General features: G+C 36.2%; 2 protein-coding genes across 8 annotated transcripts in view; both read right to left on the minus strand.

Annotated features, from left to right (window-relative positions):
* Nucleotides 1-9,099, minus strand: part of LOC131802995 (sex-lethal homolog) — a 40,292-nt gene extending 31,193 nt beyond the window's left edge. For 3 of the 7 annotated variants that reach the window (XM_059123853.1, XM_059123850.1, XM_059123852.1), the window contains exons 1-2: nt 8,851-9,099; nt 7,659-7,755 (exon numbers count right to left, since the gene is read on the minus strand). In XM_059123853.1, the coding sequence (XP_058979836.1) occupies nt 7,659-7,726 (68 nt within the window). In that variant the 5' untranslated portion in view covers nt 7,727-7,755; nt 8,851-9,099. Of the gene's footprint in view, nt 1-6,489; nt 6,655-7,658; nt 7,756-8,850 lie in introns of those variants that run through there. The other 4 variants (XM_059123851.1, XM_059123854.1, XM_059123855.1 and 1 more) reach the window with 4 other exon arrangements.
* A 1,618-nt stretch (nt 9,100-10,717) lies between these two features.
* On the minus strand, nt 10,718-18,298 carry LOC131800458 (uncharacterized). Its single transcript, XM_059123868.1, has 11 exons — nt 17,672-18,298; nt 16,343-16,540; nt 16,087-16,275; nt 15,952-16,021; nt 14,955-15,511; nt 14,559-14,890; nt 13,511-13,727; nt 13,059-13,445; nt 12,928-12,997; nt 12,311-12,867; nt 10,718-11,451 (listed from the first exon to the last, which is right to left on the minus strand). The coding sequence occupies exons 1-11, from the start codon at nt 17,826-17,828 to the stop codon at nt 11,111-11,113; spliced, it is 3,075 nt and encodes a 1,024-aa protein (XP_058979851.1). The 5' UTR covers nt 17,829-18,298; the 3' UTR covers nt 10,718-11,110.
* Between the last annotated feature and the right edge of the window lie 764 nt (nt 18,299-19,062).

Genomic DNA, 19,062 nt, shown 5'->3' on the forward strand with positions numbered 1-19,062 from the left:
CTGGCAACAAATGTTACCAACATCTGAATAACAAAGCAAAAGTGAGTCTATGAGAGAAGGCCTAGATTCGACGCAATTATTTTCAAATTCACAAAAACTTTTATTCCAAAGAATATTTTCTCTTTCGAATGGTGCTGCGAGGATGTGGGACGGCCAACAACGAATTCACCACAATTTTCCGAATGAATTATTCTTGTGAAGTTTCACATTTCCCCAACCCAACTGTCCTTCCCCGCATGCTACATACATTCCCGTTTTACTTATTTCTATACATTTTTGTAAATATTTAAACCAAACAAGGAGACAAATAAATTTGAGATATGAATAACAAACAGTGGGCACCAGTAATTCTGAATCGTATTTTCAAATGGTATGTTTATCTTAGAATAAAGTTGGAAACTTACTTTTCATGTGTCATAAAGAGTGTGAGCGCGGACTCTCAGTCCCGATTTATGAGCGACCATCAATTTACACAATTCAAAATGTCCGATTCTATTATATAAGTGTTTTACTGTGCACACAATAGTTCATAGTTCATGAAACATTTAGAATTATCATTGTTTTTTTTTTTCTTTTTTTTTTCTTTTTCAATGGATTACAATGAATAAATACCTAAAGAATGGATGGAAAAACTCCTGCTGCAGGGAATTAAATGGACGGAGATTCTACAGCATTCTTTAGACATGTTAGCTCTAAGGAAGAAACTTTAAATTCTTAAGCTGTTTTTTTTTTGTACTGCAAAAATGCAAGGCATCTTACTCCAGCTATGCCCTATAAAGAGGGTTATTATAAGTTCAGACCTATCCGTCGGGGATGTGGATGAATAATTGCTCCAAGAATTGCACAGAATATTAGTTCCTTGTGATGATATTTGAAGGCTAGGGATGAATGTCGTACCAATAATACATATTGTACCAGTGTGAGTACTGCCTCATTACACTACAAGTTGCAAATTTAATTAAAAAAAAATTAATGTCCATCTCTCATTGTCGATGTTATGCATGATTATTAGCAGTTTTGAATTTCAATATCCCATTCTGTGGTCTTATACCGATCCGGCACGGAAAACCTCAAATGATCATACAATCCGATGCATGCGAACAAGTAATGACGTGTGTACATGTGTGCAATGGAATATAAGAGCAAATACCCACAAACATACATGTTTTCACTCATTGATTAGCCTTACAATATGCAACAAATTGCATACAGAAGCTATTAAAAAACAAGCATGCGTTGTTGTCGTTGTTGTTTTTTATTCTACGAGTTATTCATGTGTAAACATTAGACACACATGAAACAAATAAAACTGTAGCAGTCCATTTAGATGAGCTTATTGCGGTGGGAATTCTTGGGAGAATGTTTCCAGTATTATCAATAGGCAACTATGGTTGAATCGTGACCACTCTCTTCGAATTTTAGTTCAACATTTTAAAATGAAACAATATGCATTAACTCACTATTTTACAATCGAATTCTATTTTGCAATTTTCGCAATTGTAGCCATCCATTGAACAGAGTCATTGTTTATGGTATAATTTAACCTTTCAACCCTTACTTGTGACCCCGATTCGCATCCATTTTGCATGCCAAAAGAATGTTGCATGCAAACATTTTAAGTGAGTTGCGGAGCCACGAAAAACCATCCTTGCCGGGAGAACAAAAAAAAAAAAAAAAACAACTACAAAACCGAAACAAAACAAAAAAAAATGGAAAAGTGAATGCTTTCAGAATGGCGACGTTTAGTCTACCACCTAATGGTCGGCTACTTCTGCTGAAGCAAAGCCATAAAAATCATTCACATAAAAAAGGAGATGATAAATTTAATTGTAAAAGTAAATTTGAATTTAAAGACAACGACAACGACAAAGATGACCGGAGATGAACACGAACACGAACTTGCAATGACATTTTGTAAAATGGCGCCGCCTTTGACGTCATTTCACAACTGCCAAAATACTGTGGACAATTAACAGAAATTGTAGAGCAATTTTCGACTCCCGAGGGATATTTTCAGTGATGGTCACGAGAATCATTCAACGCCATGTAAGTCAACACACATCAGAAGTCATTGGGGGAATTTGTTCACAACGATTTTCACTACATATGTATGTATATCCATCCACCGCACATACATAATCTCACGTTTCGCAGGCAAACAAACCATTGTAAAGAATTCAGGTTCCTGTTTCCTCTTCAAGACATTCATGCATAGCAAATGAAAACGTTGTATTTCCTGAATGCTTCTTCTATTTGGCCTCTAGTCATGTGCGAATAATTCTTCATGTTCTGTATGTGTGTTTGGCTGTTTGGAAAACAACGATTCCCTCCCTCAGGCTGGAATTTACACAATTCAAGTATTTATAAAACCAAATAAAATGTTAATCTTAGTTTACAAATCTCCAGACATGTGAATATATTTTTAATTTTAACTGTCTTAAATCGAATGGGCTAAGATCATCATAAATATATAATAGAATTTTAAGGCACCAATTAAAAGCTAGTATCAATTATATGAAAACTTGTCGTAGTTCTATTCAGACCCTTACATACACTTTAATAGCCTCCACTATAAAAATTGTCAAATCAAAGCCGTTTTATATCGAGGTTATTAATGGCGGAACTGTTACCTATAATGTTTGGTGTTCGAGCCACTGTGATTTGAAAGCAGAACACATTTGCTCCATGTAGTGACGAAAGCGGAAATATAGTGAAGTTTCACAAAAACAATGAAATAAAAAGACATTTATACATAACCTAAGTTTCTTTGATTTTTAACACCTACAACCTGTCGCAAATGGGTTTTTATTTTCTTAAAAAAAAAAAAGGTTTGAAGAACCTGTTTTCTAATGGACAGGGATTTTTATTGCCCGTTCCAATGAGTTTAATGGAAACATGTCCTCCCTTCAGGTCATAGAAACATGAATTCCACATAATTTCCATAATTCTTTTTGAGAATATGGGGTTTACTTTTTATGAGAAAGCAGTAAAGCAAAAATGATATTTTAAATGTTTAAGAAATATGTAATTAGAGAGTGAAAACCATACCAAAATCAGGAAAAATGTTTGGAGTGCAGTCAATAGAGTGGTAGTGCCCATGAAAGGATAAGCCCATAGAGGATAGAATTCGCATTTGCTCGCTTAAAAAGATGCATAAGAGGAATATTCTCTAGAGAAATATTATGATATTGAAAATATATGTAAAAAATCATCTCAATTGGTATGAAATCTAAGTTTTCGATGGGTTTACTACATTACAGCAGAATTTCGAAAATTCACAAATTATTTACTTATATTAATTATTGACTTATGCTAAACTAAAAAGGCAAAGTCATATTAAACATTTTTTTCAAAATTATTCATTTGACATCTCGTGGGAACCCGTATTATTTACAATGAAATTTGACAAAGTATATCACAGGAAATGTAGAGATGGATATGCTTGTTTTGAATGACTTAATCTTCTTAATTTTACCTAGAATAATAAAGTATTCCGAAAGATGATTCTGTTAATGTTGCTAGTCATATCTCCGAGATTAGACATTGAGTAAAGTGTAAAAATCCTTGTATTTCCATACATTTTTGTTATGGAATTTGGAACTAATCGTCGTAGACGAGAGGCCTAACTGATAGCACTATTTCACATCGATATCTAAATCGATTCGGAATTATAGATTACACCAGAATTTGAATGTCATTAAAATAATACTTGTCAACAGCAACATGATGATTAACGTTAAGCCCAAAACTTTTATGAACTCACTGACCGATAAGTATTTCCCACATGAGGAGTGGAAGTAATGGATACTATACCAACAAATATTCATAAATAGAAACAAAAAAATATGTGGTAATCAAATTTTTTTTCCGCAATGCGTCCTTCTTTTGTTTATTTCTTACAGAAAAAATCGACATCAATTTATCCGATCTACCTCCCTCCCCCCATCCCATGCCTTGTCTTAGCTACTAATGTTGCCCTTCTAATGATTTATGTCATCCGGGGAAAGCATGTAAATGTTTTAGCGTAGCCGTGGCGGTATGGGTCTAGTCAATAGTTTATGCGTTTTGTCTCTGCTGCCTAAAAGGATAAACATCTTTATTAGCGTCACCATTGTGGCTGGTTTTTTGTTTTTCTTTCCTAGCGAAATAAACAGCAAAAAACAAAGCCTCTCTCTGTAGCTATTGTTCTCCCATGCTTCTCTGTCTCCGCGTGTATATACCTTCCTCATTCATAGCGATTCTGGCTCAATGGGGGTTCGACAGATTTCCCAGCTTCAATGTATTTAGCACTTGACCTAAATTACTTCATTTTTACATTACAATAATGAAATGTCGTCAGCCAGCCACTGACTGCTTCCAACCAATCGACCATATAGGCCGGACAAACAACACCAGCAGAACGTTGTGAAGAAAAAAACAGTACGAAAGATTTACCACAAGAAAAAAGATTGTGGCGGGAGGGGGTGAAATTATACAAAATTAAGAAGCCGCTAAACAACAAAAAATGAATCGGAGAAAAAAGCTTGATTTTATTACAGCAATGCAATACTGGCTTCTAGGTCTAGATTATGTTCACAGCACTAGGGAATGACTGTTAATAATGTCAAATTGTTTGGTTAAACAAAACACCAACTAATCAAGTATAATGATTCTTTTAGAAGTCAGGACTTGGATATCGGCGAATTTTCCCAAATTACTTCAGAAATTAAGAACAGCTAAACATCTTTTTTGCTGATTTATTTCAGTTTCTTTTGGTAATCACTTTAGGGCCATTAATTTAATTTTCTTATCATCTAACGCATTTAAATAGGCATATCAAACAAGCCGAAAGCAAACAAACAAATAGCAAATAATGTGTGAAATAAATAAACTTGTGGCTTAAAGCCTACGGAGATGTGAGGCAGTACTTTTTATTTTATATTAACGAAGCCTTGGAGCACTTGTCTGCTTTGCTATCAAGAACACCACAGCAACTTTCAAAACCAGAAGACCATTCAAAAAGTTTTTTTTCTCTTTCAAAATTAAGAACATCAGCTCCTTCAAGTCTCAAGGTGCTTGCAATTCTATGCATCTATACGTTGAAAGAGCAGGCCGTGTAAAAAAAGATTAAACAATTTGGTTACAGTATTAGAGTCCTCATTATGGAGTTGGAGTTGGTTTGTTGATATTTTGCTAAAGAAAGTGTTGTGTGTGAGCTAAAAAAATGGACCCCTAGAATCTATGGGAATGGCACAGTAGTTCAGTTTTTGTTCCAATATGATGGCCATAAAAATCTCAATTTGCAAACAAGCATAGAAAACAAAATAAAGAAAAAAAAACAAAAATGTGTTCACACACAAATTTTAGTAAACAGCCCAACAACCAATTTGCAGCATCTAAATGTTAATCTGAAACAGCCAAGTGCCTACGAATGTGGGGAATATTGATTTTTTTTTCTCGCACCCATTACTGGCGACAGACAAATTCAAAGATTTATCTTTAATTCTGCCAAATCCACACCAGAGAAGTGAGTCACTTCGCAATTTTTTGCTGAGTTACGACTATTATGATTTATGCTGGTGCTTTGATGTCTCGCAATGATAAGTAACAAATATTGCTACAAACTAACGTTGTTCTCGATGATAAAAATGATTAGGTTGTTCGCCAAAATTCTTAACGCCCACAAGACTCATGATGATCATAATGTTAACGGAGTAGTTTTCAACAGAAAGGAACAGGAACCTCCTGAATTGAAAAAAAATGCTGCAATAGATATTTATGGATATGGTTATTATTGCATTAATAAAATGGGAGATATTCAGTCAAAGACATCACGCAAATCACTGACCCCCAAAATTTCTTAATGGGAACACTTTTTTCAGCGGTTTGGTGTCATATCAAAATTTTAATATTATCAAAACTGTAAAAAGTGAATTCAAGGGCTATTCTAGTTCATCTTTTTGGCTTTGTGGACTAACAACTAGCCAGTGGTATTCTCATTGGCAGTCAATATGAGGCGGTAAATTGGCAAATTTTTTTTATGGTTAATGTAAAAGGAACACCCTTTATTTCTTTCATCTGTTTGCTCTCTTGTACAATGCTATTAAAATATTATTGTATCTAATTGAGGAAGAGTTCTCTTTTTTCCCTATTCGCCATACCATAACAATGGGCGCAAATGTCTCAACATCCATGGTGTGGGCGAAAAAACAAATCAAATTACTTGGCAAATATTTACAATTACTTTGAGTTGGAAACGAACAACAAACATAGGGAACGGATAGTTTCAATATGCTTGCATTCGACGTATTCGAAACAATAGGTTGAAGAATACATCATTTTTCTTATTCAAATATACCAATACCTTCTGAGGACCAAGGACCCAGAAAAAAAGAAAAGTGAAAAAACCCATATTTTTTAAAACGTATTTCCATTAATTGCAATCATAAAAACAAGACAATTGTCATAAAATCAATATTAATACTCTGTTGAATAATTGTTGATATTTACCGATACATGATTGATCTGTGCCGCTGCTGCTTGCGTTCGCTTTAATCCTTTGCGATAACTTTCTTCAGTTTCCTTGGCTTTTAAGATGTTGGAGGTAATTATTTTTTTTTTTTACTTCTTCAGCAGTTATCCTTTTTCTATTTCGCTAATGTATTGGTTAAGTCGCTTTTTTAACACAGTAAAATTCTATATATACATATATATTCATCTATGAAAGGTCAAAGGGGTCAGCCAATCGACACAAAAGTAAAATACTTAGGTGTTCAATTGTCGTCAAATCAAAAAAACAAACAACACTTTTAATTGCATTGATTGATTTTTTATTTGCGGAAATATGAATGCCGTTACACACGGTTTGTCATTTTCTTTTTCTATTATAATTTTAGGTTCTTTCTTTTAAGCAAAGGCAACAACGGTTGGGGTGACAGGGACGACGTACAGCTACGAGGATGACATCGAAACACTGCCAATGTTAATATCTTTCACCTTCAATACATTTTTCTTCTTTTTCGTAGTCGTCTTCTATGCTTTTTTACATGCACTAGACACAAAAGCAAACTACTGCCCTCCTACCAAATTACAAACATTTTGTTTGTGCCTAGGTTTGTGTGCTCCTCAACTTATACAATATATGGCATAATCTCTTAAAAGAAATCACAGCCTAAAAGTAGGCAAAAAACGTTCACAATGATTAGAAATATAAATAAAGGGATGAAACACAAAAACTGCAGAGGGCAGAGTTTCTGTGAATGTAACGTAGATGCTATTTAATATGAAACCGGCTAAATTAAGCCCCCCTCCTATAGAAAAATAAAAAATTGTATTTAAGAATTCTTGGATAATAGAATATTCATTCGGGGATAAATTGTCATATTCTTTAGTTTTTCATAAATTTTCTTTGAAGACCCATATCGGCCGATCAAGACTAGATAATTATCAATTTAAATGTCAAAATGCATTATTGAAATCACAGTACGAAGGAGCTGCAATTGGGAAACAAATTTGGAATTTTTGTATGATTTGGAACGGCTAGTTGAACACCTTGCTGTGCCAAGTATAAGTCTGTCTTTAAGTCTTAATATTTTAATTAAAGATTAAATAAACATCACAAAATTAATAAACATAACAAAATATATAAAAAAAAACAATATTTTGAAATTAAAAATTACCTTTGCTTATATCCATTATAGCCATAGGGTGGATAATAGGAAACGTTTCGAACATTTTGACCATACATGATGGCTAAAACTTAAAATTAGGTGAAAACTGAAAAATTAAAAAAAGAAAAGAAGTCCCATTAAACAAAAAAGAAAAAAATGTAAACTAAAATTTCAAAATTAAGACAGCGTGTGGCTGGTACATGTGCGATTCCCAACTAATTCTTTTCCCATAAAATGTAGACTAAAATTTCAAAATTAAATTAATTGCGTGACTTTAAAGATGCATTTTAATAAGCTTTTCAGAAATCAAGAATTTAATAAAAAAAAAACCTATATATACATGTATGATGAGGTATTTTCTTTAGGCGAAACGTAATTCTTCCATGGGAAATTTTAAATAAGTTTACGGCAATTCAAATATTGGTATCCAGTTAGTGTTTCAAAGTCAAACTGCAGAAATTAGACATATTTCAACATTTATGCATAATGCGTGCAATAAAACAAGACAAAGTAATAACTTTAAAAATAATAAAAAAATATTGAATATGTTCGTATAAAAAACAAAACGAAAAACCTATACCGTAAAGAGGGAAGAAATCCCAGCATTTAATACATTTGAAAACATGTGGCAACTTTTCCCTATTGATCTTGAGAGAGTAACCGGCTTAGGTAAGAAAAAAAATAAAAAAAAACTTATGCTCTCACAAAAAATTAACATTTAAATTAATTATGCCGAATCTTTGTAAACAAATTTTATTGGCGAGTCAATATAAATTGTTTTTGAATGGGGAGCAAAAACAATGTACAGCGTGGAGCACACAAACACAACAATCTTTTTTTATACAGACGATGAAAATGTGTAAGGTGTGCTTGTATGTGTGCATGTGTCTTTAGCGTCATTTCATTTTGTAGGAATATGGAATCTGCAAATTCATTCAAGATTCCAAAAATGTTCATTCATTTGCTAAACTGTCTAGGCTCTAAAAGATTCTTTATTTCATTTATACACAATTCCACATTGATTTCATGCACTCTTTGGCCACCCTCAACTATTTCCCAGTAGCAACACACACGCGCCACTACCACACCACCATCACCATAAAATAGACACTGCAAATATATTTTCCCTTCTGGCGAAGACTTCCAAAATGAAAATTGTTTGCATCGAACACCCCCATTTTATTTTTCACAAAATACACACCAACACCAAGTTGCAATAGTTTATTGTAATTTTTTTAAGAATTAATGTACACTTTTTTACGAGAGCGGACGAACGAGCTCTGGCCTCTTTGTGGTCTTAATAAAGCCTCGGTTAGATTAAATTCCCGATGGATTTGCAAATATAAATATGTTTGTTACTTCGCGCCGTGTAATTTGCTAGCTATTTTCTTAACAAAAGATAAATTCTAGTCCGTCGCTCACGTCCACTTCACAATTCTGTGTGAAATAGGGACATGTAGGTAGCAAAAAAAATCCAAAAGATTTATCGAACATATCGATAATTTCATGAATCATATTTAAAGTACACTACACACTGGCGAACATAAATGACAGCAGTTGCGCACCAGAAATCACCTTAGCAAATACTATGCTGTTTTTGTTTAACAGTCCGCAACGTACAACGATTATAAAAGTGGGTAGAAGTATCAAGGTAGCATTGTTCAATCATATGATTATGACGTTCTTATTATTAGGTTGTCGGAAACTCTTGCTCTGTTCCAGAACCTGCAAGAATCTCCTTGTTTTGCATTTTTTTTCGATATCATAAAGAAAAATCGGTTATCGTAGTAAAAAGTTTTACATTTGGAACATGGTACAATAAGGAGGTAAAACAGCTTCGTAAAACTACAAAAATACAGCCCTGATGTTATGCCCGCTTCCTGTCAGACTCATTCAAAATTATTTTCATTTTTTTCTTATATTTTTCCTCATTTTTAAAATGAGTTAAATACCGCGAAAATGAACTTAATGTCTAGATTTTTCTCTCAAAAAAAATGATCCTAACTGTTCAATCTTTCAATTTCATGGCTATACTTGTTAATAGCTTTAATACACGAGCCGCAATTCATGTGTCTTCCAATCATTGATTTTTGAAAATATTTTTTTCAAAAAATTAATGCATACACAAAATTGGCAGAAGTCGGGCACACTTAGGAAAAAATTGAATAGGAATTAGGAATTGCTCTAACTTAACTTTTTATTGTACCATGATTTGGAATAGAGCAAATTTTTCGTGCTCGATTTGAATTAAGTTCAAAACACGTTCGATATTTATTTAGCCCATTAATGGTACATTTGCATCTACAGCATCATGTTAGAACTAAGAAGGTAAAGTCATGTAATCATATGTTTACAATTTTTTTCTCATTGCCAACATCTATATTCATAATTCCATTGTATACACACAAAATCAGAGATGGAAACTGTTTTTTATGCATTGAAATTTGACAAGGTAAATTACAGAAAATGCAGAGCTGGGAATGCTAATTTGAAATGAGTTTACATTTATTTCATTGTACAATGAGGGAAAATCGATTATCGTAGTAAAAACTTTTACATTCTTGCAGATCTGTAACAGAGCCTATAACTCCAGTGCATATTCACATATCAGAGATGGAAACTTTTCTTCTATGCAGTGAAAATTGACAGGGTAAATTACAGAAAATGCTGAAATTGTTACGGCTATTTGAAATGGCTATATTTTTTTTTTTCGAAATTATTCACTTGACAACATCTCATTGGAAACATGTATATTTATGACTCCATTGTATATTCATAAATCAGAGATGGGAACCTGTTTTCTAGGCAATGAAAACTGACAATAACTACGACTATACAAAGCATAATCCTTTAATTTAGGAATACATTTTATTCTGAAATGAGGAAAGAAGCATCGTTTTTAATTTTTATTGTTAATATTATTGACAATTTGCCATTATTGGAAATACATTTGATACTTCTTTTACTTACAACATTACGTCAGCACTTGCAGTTACTTTGTACTAATTACGCCATGATTTGATTTATAAAGAATTTTGGATGACGTACATAATTTCAAATTTGAACAATTTCAACATTGAAAAATGAACAATTTATTCTTTTGTGTGTTGAACATAGAAATGAATAATACAAAAAAATGTTTATGTTTCTAATCGGAAAATATAACAATTGGTTAATTCTAAGAATAATCAGCTTTTACAACGTCATTATTTGAGAGATTTTGTGATATGACGTGTATTTCACCACAGTGGGGAAGATATAAAAATGTGTCTGCTACGTCAAGTTTTAGAGAACGCTGTAAAGTACAAGAATTGGATCCTTCCTACAGAGGTATATTCAATAAGCTCACCCAGTAGAGGAATACAGATCTTAAGGTAGAGCTACTGAGATATACATATATTTAACAATAACATTTTTTAGTTTTCAAATTTCCATCATTACACATGTACATTGATTAAAGATCATTGATACTGCCTGGGCTTCAGTCCAATATTTACACCATTCTTGGAACGCAAAACTATTTTCATCGAAACTTGGACTTCTTCGCCTAGTGGCAGCAATTCAAAGTTTCTCAGAATCTTTATCAGTATGGTGCGCATTTCATATAGGGCGAATCGTTGTCCTATGCAATTCCTTGGTCCCGCACTGAATGGTATGTTACTGTAACCAGTCGCTTTGGTATTGCCCTCATTTTGATGGCGATCGGGCTTGAAGGATAATGGATCAACGAAGTTTTCAGGGTCCCTCAGAATTTCCCAAAGCAAAATGACAACGTTAGCGCGGCGAGGTATGGTGCAGTCGTCTGAAAAATAGAATGCCACAAATTGGGGTTTTTATCAAATTAAAGTTTTAAGTAAAACAGGAACACAGTAAAGATGCTGGCCATGGCTTGCTTGCTAAGGTGTATAAATCAACTAGCCAAGTGACTTCGATACATTACAATCATGGTACAATAAGGAGATAGAACAGCTTCGTAAAACTATAGATATAAAGCCATGAGGCTATATCCGCTTTCTGTCAGAAATATTCAAAATCTTATGCAACAAGCTGTTTTCATTCGCAATGTGTTTTTTTCGTCATTTTTAAAATTATTTTAGAAAAGTGCCAAAGTTAAATGAAATGCTTGCCTTGTTTTTTCAAAACTATGCTCCAAACAGTTCAATCTTTCAATTCAATGGCTAAACTGGTTAAATATCTTTAATTCGCGCTCCGCACTATCATTGATTTCGAAAATATTGTGTTTTTGTTTTTCAAAACAATAAATACACACACACAAAATACGCAAACAAAGTCGGACACACTTTGTAAAATTGTAATCAGCTAGTAGCTCCACCTTACCTTTTTATTGTACCATGATTACAACACAAGCTCATGCTGCAACACAGGTCAACGGTCCGTGTTGGTGTCATTGTTGATGACTTTTTTTGTTTTGTTTGATGCGGAACCCAGAACAAAGGGGGAAGGTTAATTCTGTCCGGTGCCCATGACGTTTCCCAACTTGGTCCACTAAAGGGGACTTTAGTCTAAAAGGTTAATTCTGTCCGGTGCCCATGACGTTTCCCAACTTGGTCCACTAAAGGGGACTTTAGTCTAAAACTGCACCAAACGATAAACAATGTAGCAACGCCCCAACCATTTACTCTTTTTTTTCTCATTCTTACCCAGCTTCAACTCCCTGTCCAGGCAACGGCCAACAGCCGGTATTGGTGGAAATAGACGCAGCGATTCTTTTATAACGCAATTCAAATAATTCATTTTTTGCAAGTCCGCGTAGCTGATTCGCCGAATCAAATCATCACCGAAATTCGATCGGATCTCTTCAAAAACTTTGTCCTGAATTTCTGGGTGACGCGATAGTGCATAGAGGCAAAATGATATGGCCGATGTGGTGGTGTCATGGCCTTCGAACATGAAAGTGTTGACTTCATCGCGAATTTGCTTATCGAGCAGGGGCTGTCCATCAACCCGGGCCTGTAGCAGAACATCTAGAAATGCTAGACGCTTCTTTGCACCAACACCATCACCGTCAAACTCCATCTCGTCTGTCGTGTGCCTTGCATCGGCATGCAGAAGCGATTGCTTGCGCTCCTCGATAATTCTCTCAGTAAAGGCATGCATAACATTGATGCCCTGCTTCAGTTTCATGTGCGTATTCCATGCCAGGAGCTGGAAGGATAGATGGGGGCGTACAAAGCGATTCGCCATTATATCTGTAACTCTGACAACAATTCGAACAATTATTTAATGATGATGCAAACCATTCTGCCACAACACTCACTCATTGACGGCTTGGATTAAGTCTGACTTCGAATCCGACTGGGCATTGATGACAACTCCCATTGCGGTCTCTGCAATCAAATTTTGGTTAGAAGCAAGTCAAAGAATTACAGACAAGTTGGACAGCAGTACCAGCAATTATATCCAAAGTTAGGAGTCCCACTGGTTCGTAAATATTGACAGGAGTGATTCCATCGGCCTTCGATTTCAGTTTGGCAATCAGGGCGTCACTTTGTCGATCAAATACCTCTACAAACCCCTCCAGTATTTTGAAGTGGAACGTGGGTGTGATGATTTTTCGCATTGTCTGCCACGATTTTCCGCTGCTCAGCAAGAGTCCATTGCCCAGCCAACTGGTGAGCATTTTGTATACAAAGTTCTTGCTTAAATTCTCGTTGCTGGCTAGCAATGCGTCCACAATTCGATGATCCGTGGTAACCACAAAGACCATGCCAAGCAGAAAGGACCCGAATGTCTTGCCGTATCTGAGTATGAATTCATGCCACTTCCTGTCGTAGTCTAGCAAACAAACAATGGAGGTGATTTATTGATTAGAAGCTTCTTTGAATTCTGGCCGATCTTACTGTCGGGATTTAACTGAAAGAGCACCGCAATCGTTCCAATAAAGGGTATGTGGGAAACCAAGGGAATATTTCCCAAGGTGGCGATGACTTTCTGGCGTCTAGAGTAGTCTGCCACCAGGAGGATTGCAAACACGGCTAAAAGTATTGGCCATAGCATTTTTACGAAGGTGCACTGCCTAAAGGGAACACCCAAGGTAGGAAAATATTCAACCAAAGATTAGATCATAGTTACCGTCCTTAGATTAGATACAGAGGCTAATCTATAACACGGTGTTCCCGACCCCTGACTACTTCTCTCGGGAAAATAGTTAAAAAAACAACAAGTTTTCCGTTACTTCGTCCACCACACCATTTAAGTGCATTCGTGCCGACAACCTGATTGCGTTCAATATCGATTTCGAACAAAACTAAAATACGTCACAGATGCCTTGCGTTTGGTTGTTTTCTTATCTGCGAAATCGGGTTCTTTGATGCCAATGTGAGGAAAAGAAAATGCAGGGAACTTTGTAGTTCTTTACGAAAAGCTTTCGAGCTTTCGGACACACGGCTTTTCCCAATGACGAATGATGGAGGTTTCTACGAGACTTAAGTATAACAGTTCCCCACGAATGTCAAACGACTACTGGCAGTGTCCGAAGAGAGAAAGGCGTTCAAATAGCCGACAAAAAAATGCAACAATCGGCAGTTTTAAAATTGGCGCACACGTGCCATGCGATAAGACAATTTGTTGTTTTTTATTTCTTCGCGGCACAGGCAATGTCCGCGAACACACCGACACACACACACACTTCAATTCAGCTGCGAAACTATAGCTTGTCAACTATCGACAAAGTGAACGGTGTTTTTTTTCACTCATTTATAAACAAGAGATATCCTCGGCGTCGTTGGCTTCCTTCATTTTTTTGTGGGCTGTGTCACAGGGCATTTACAACGATTGATCGTCTGAATTTCTGTTGCATTTTTGCAACAAATTTATTATTCTTTCTTTTATTTACTGTTCGGCGTGGAAAAAAAAAAAACTAAAACAAAATGCATTGTCGACTTAATACTGTCTGGGCTTCAATCCAATGTGGTTTCCATTGGCCGAGCGCAAAATTAAATTCATCATCGGTCTGACGTCGGGTCCCAAGGGCAGTAGTTCGTAGTGGCGCAACATTTTGCTTATGGTGCTCTTCATTTCCAAAACAGCAAACTTCTGGCCAATGCAGTTACGAGGACCCGCCGAAAATGGAATATAAGCATAGGGATCGATGTTGGCCCCGTTCTCCACAAGGAAACGTTCCGGCTTAAAGGAGTCCGGATCGGGGAAATATTTGGGATTGCGGAGGCACACGAAAAAGCCCATTGTGAAATTGGTACCAGCCGGAATTTTCTTGCCACCTGCAAAAAAACAAGAGAGGTCTATTGTTTTCCATATTCCACGATAGGATATTCGTGTACTTACGAATTTCAACGTCTTCGGTAAAATATCGACCAATCATGGGTACTGGTGGATAAAGACGCAATGACTCCTTTATAACACACTCCAGGTATTTCAATTCACCCAAATCCCTCAGCGACACTGGACGCTCTTTGTCGGTGCCCAGCACTTCTACGATCTCCTCCATTAATTTCTTTTGGACTTCGGGATGTCTGGCAATGAGGTAGAGGGCGAATGATATGCCACTGGTGGTGGTGTCGTGGCCCTCAAACATGAATGTATCCACCTCTTCGCGGATGTCTTCATTGCTCAGGGGAGCCCCGTTGATGGTTGACTGCAATAGCACATCCAACAAGGCCATGCGCTTCTTCTGTCCGAGGTCATCCTCTTCGAGGGATCGATTTTGGTCAATGGTCTTTTGCAGTGACTCCCTTCGCTCCATAATTATGTTCTCGGTAAATTGGTGCATCAATCGGATGCTCTCGTTCAATCGCTTGTATTCTGTGGGCGCCGTCAGACGGAATATCCAATCGATTCGATGCCAAACGTTGATGAAGCGCTTGGTGGTAATGTTGGTGACGCTGTGAGAATGGCAATGTTAAGAGTTCGCCAGGAACAATGCTAGTGTCGGAATACTGGTGCGTATGATTAATATCTATTTGGCCGTTCGTTTATCATACGCACTGCAATAAAGATGGGATTGGCCATGAAGCGAGTGTGCGCTAAATTTACCCCCTCCCCCCCTCCCGATTTTGTTGTGTGTGGACACAATTGCAGTATGCATTTGCAACAACACTTGAGTTGTCTGATTAAATATACCCAACTAACATTGATACATACATACGTACGTGCACAGTACATACATATGTGTGAAGCTATGTGATATTGTTGTGAAAAGAACGGTTTCAAGTCCTACAATTTCAGACTTATCCTTTCCCAAATTTCACTCCATAGTCCCCCATCTCTTTAGATTTCAGACAAATTGGAATCCTGCGTACAGGTTACTTTAAGGTTTACTTACGTAAATACGGCCTGGACATACGGAAAATTGGGATTATTTTGAGCATTGATTTTGACGCCCATAGCAGTTTCTACAACAACAAAATATCAGAAAATAGACGTGAGCTCCATTGTGATGCACTGGTCTGGAACTTACCTGCAATAATATCCAGAGCCATTGAACAAATAACTGGGAAGATATTAATTGCTGACTTCCCATCGGCCTTATCGCTCAATTTTTTAACCATTACCCCACTCTGCTGATCGAATATTTCCACAAATTGCTCCAGGATTTTAAAATGGAATGTTGGAGTGATTATCTTACGACGCGAATGCCATTTCTTGCCTGAAATGAAGAGGAAGCACACTCCATCAGTACACGGTTCGAATATGCGGAAATCCCTTAGGCCTACCTGAGCTCATCAGCAGACCAGTGCCCAGCCACTGATGCAACAACTCGTACAAGTTGTTTTTGGTTATGTGCTGGGGCGAACTGAGAATGACCTCCAGATCACGAGGATCCGATGAGAAAACAGCCAACTGTTGGAGTATCCATACGCGGTACATGTCGCCATACTTTTTGCTGTTGTTGGTAATGAATGTCATGATTTCTGAAAGATATATCAATTAAACTGGATCTGATTATCTATAGCCGAGCCTACATTTCGAATGCATTTTCGTAACTGATTACAAATCAACCTACTAATCCGAAATAAGTAGGTATTTTCTGGCCACTAAAGGTCGACAAACAAGTATAAAAAGCACCTGTATAATGCAATTTCAGGGCATTTCAGGGCAATCCTTTTGTTTACATAGCCTGCGGCTAGTTTTAATTTTATTATTTGAAGTTTACGATAAATTCTTACGTCTACATCAACAAGTCATGGTATTTTATTATGTCTTTCTTCTCATTGCCCATGACGAGTCTTCAACTCGCAACACTCGGCTCTGTAGTCGCTCACCCTACGCCAAGAAAAGTAAATTATCATCATCTATTAGCTTCCTCCTACTGGTAATGCATGAATAGGTTTGTTTACATTACATATTAATAGGTTATTCTGATCTGAGATTTATACTCGGAGACATTAGACTGATCTGATGTGAAAATAAGACGTTAATTACATTTTATTTCTAATATTCATTCAGTTAACTGACTATGTTTCCAGTTTCATGGCTGAATGCATCTGTAGAGATTAGATGACGTGCTTCACCGCATCTTATCAAACAAATACACTCGATGGTAATCTAACGGATTTCAGTCGACCATTGAAATGGCGCAAGGTAAAACCAGTACTGTTCTCATTCCTAAAATAGAGTTAATGTCGGACATAAAGATACGACGGCTTTTAATCAGTTCGTAGTTGTTGGCCCACATGCGTGGGTAAAAGTCCAAACCATTCGAAAAATCCGTTGGTAAAACAAAAGTCAAGAGTTTCATTGATTCAAATGCTAGAGCACGATGATCCATTCCGCCAGTCTGCAAACATTGTCGTAGTAAACTTTTTTAGTAACAATACATTTTAATTCATTTTTTGTTATGTTTATTCTATTTTTGTACAGGTAATTGTAGGAGATAGGAGATTTGCTCATCAGCGCCAAAAAAACCTGAGAATCGACCACAAGTCTTTTTAATATCTGGGGATTAAACTCATAAAGAGTTTTTAAATGCACAATTCCGCATATTGAATTTTTCTACGAGTTTGAAACGGATCCACTTCACATGCCAGCCAACCTTTACTTACGTTCGGGATTTTGGCCACGATATGAGAGAACATTCCCCACAACCGGCAAAGGGTTGGGCCCTTTCATGTAGCTCAGCATGTCATTGCGTCGCTTTTTAGATAAATAGTCCCATAACAAAAGCAACGTCACAAACACAATAACAATTTCCAAAATCATTTTTATTCTCGATTTTATTTGCCTCTCCCGCCGACCGTCCGCCCGTCTGTCTTCATATATCGAAATCGAAATCTATACTAAATCACCAGAAACGCTCGAAGAACTTATGCATGTTGTATTCACAAAAAATAAATTGGGCAAATCTAAGAATAGAGAGTCCATTTTTTTGTTATCAAAACAGAGAACAGCAAAGTGATAATAAGAAGTGTGTATTAGGTTGCCCCGGCTTGGACAAGAATTTATGTTCGGTGATGTATGTATTATGAGTGTATCAAATATCGAAAAATGTTCGACATTTATGCCTTGAAGTGGACGATGAATTGCACATTTTGTGATCTAGCTAGTCGCCTTAAAAAGAAATTAGAAAAATGTGTACTTTTATTTCTCCCTCAAAGTGCATTTTTTAATATTTAGCTCGCCATTGCTTTAAAATATGTTTCGCTCCACTCTAAGTTCCAAAGTTGCGTGAGTTGTTTGACCTCATGCCCGCCGACTCACCTGGTAATAACAGGTTATATTACAGCATCTATGCATAGACAAATTAAGATATAGACAACGAAAAGTTAGTTTGGTCTTTTTTTCCAGATGGCTCTCATCATGTTTTGCATAGTCAACATGCTCATTTACGCGTTCAAGCCACTCGACTTCGAAAACACATTTTATCGTTTTTCAAGAATTTCACTGGAATATTCCTATATTTTGCGATGTCATCACGTACTTTTCACATTTCTTTTATTATGAAATAATTTTCAACTGGCAAATATCCTACAGTTTTTGTTATTTTTAACGTTTTAGAATTGAGTGACTTCAATATTCCCACTCAAACCCCTGAAACGATATGAACGACATCTGCTGATTCGATTTTTTTCGAAGATAAACGGTGAGAGCATTTCGTTGTCTATATTTTCATTTGTCTATGATCTATGTTCATCTTTTTTTATTCTCACTGACTCTCCCTCTCTTACTCTCCCTCTCTCGATTTTCCAGAATTTATAATACACTCAACATGACTACAGTCCAACGAAGATCAATGTTATCTAGACAACCTGTCTTGGTTATTTCAACACTTCGTTTGTTTTTATGCTCTCCATGAGAATAATTCCGCTGCTAATTAAATCGAGTGGTAGTGGTACATACATGAGACAGGGGATAGCCCACCAAAAAGGTTACTTTTAAGCTATTTTTGGTATATTTTACAGGGAAGTTACATTTTTATTAGCTATTTAGGCTCTCA

Source organism: Musca domestica, unplaced genomic scaffold (genome assembly GCF_030504385.1).
Source record: "Musca domestica strain aabys unplaced genomic scaffold, Musca_domestica.polishedcontigs.V.1.1 252, whole genome shotgun sequence".
In the NCBI taxonomy this organism is placed as follows: Eukaryota; Metazoa; Arthropoda; class Insecta; order Diptera; family Muscidae; genus Musca; species Musca domestica.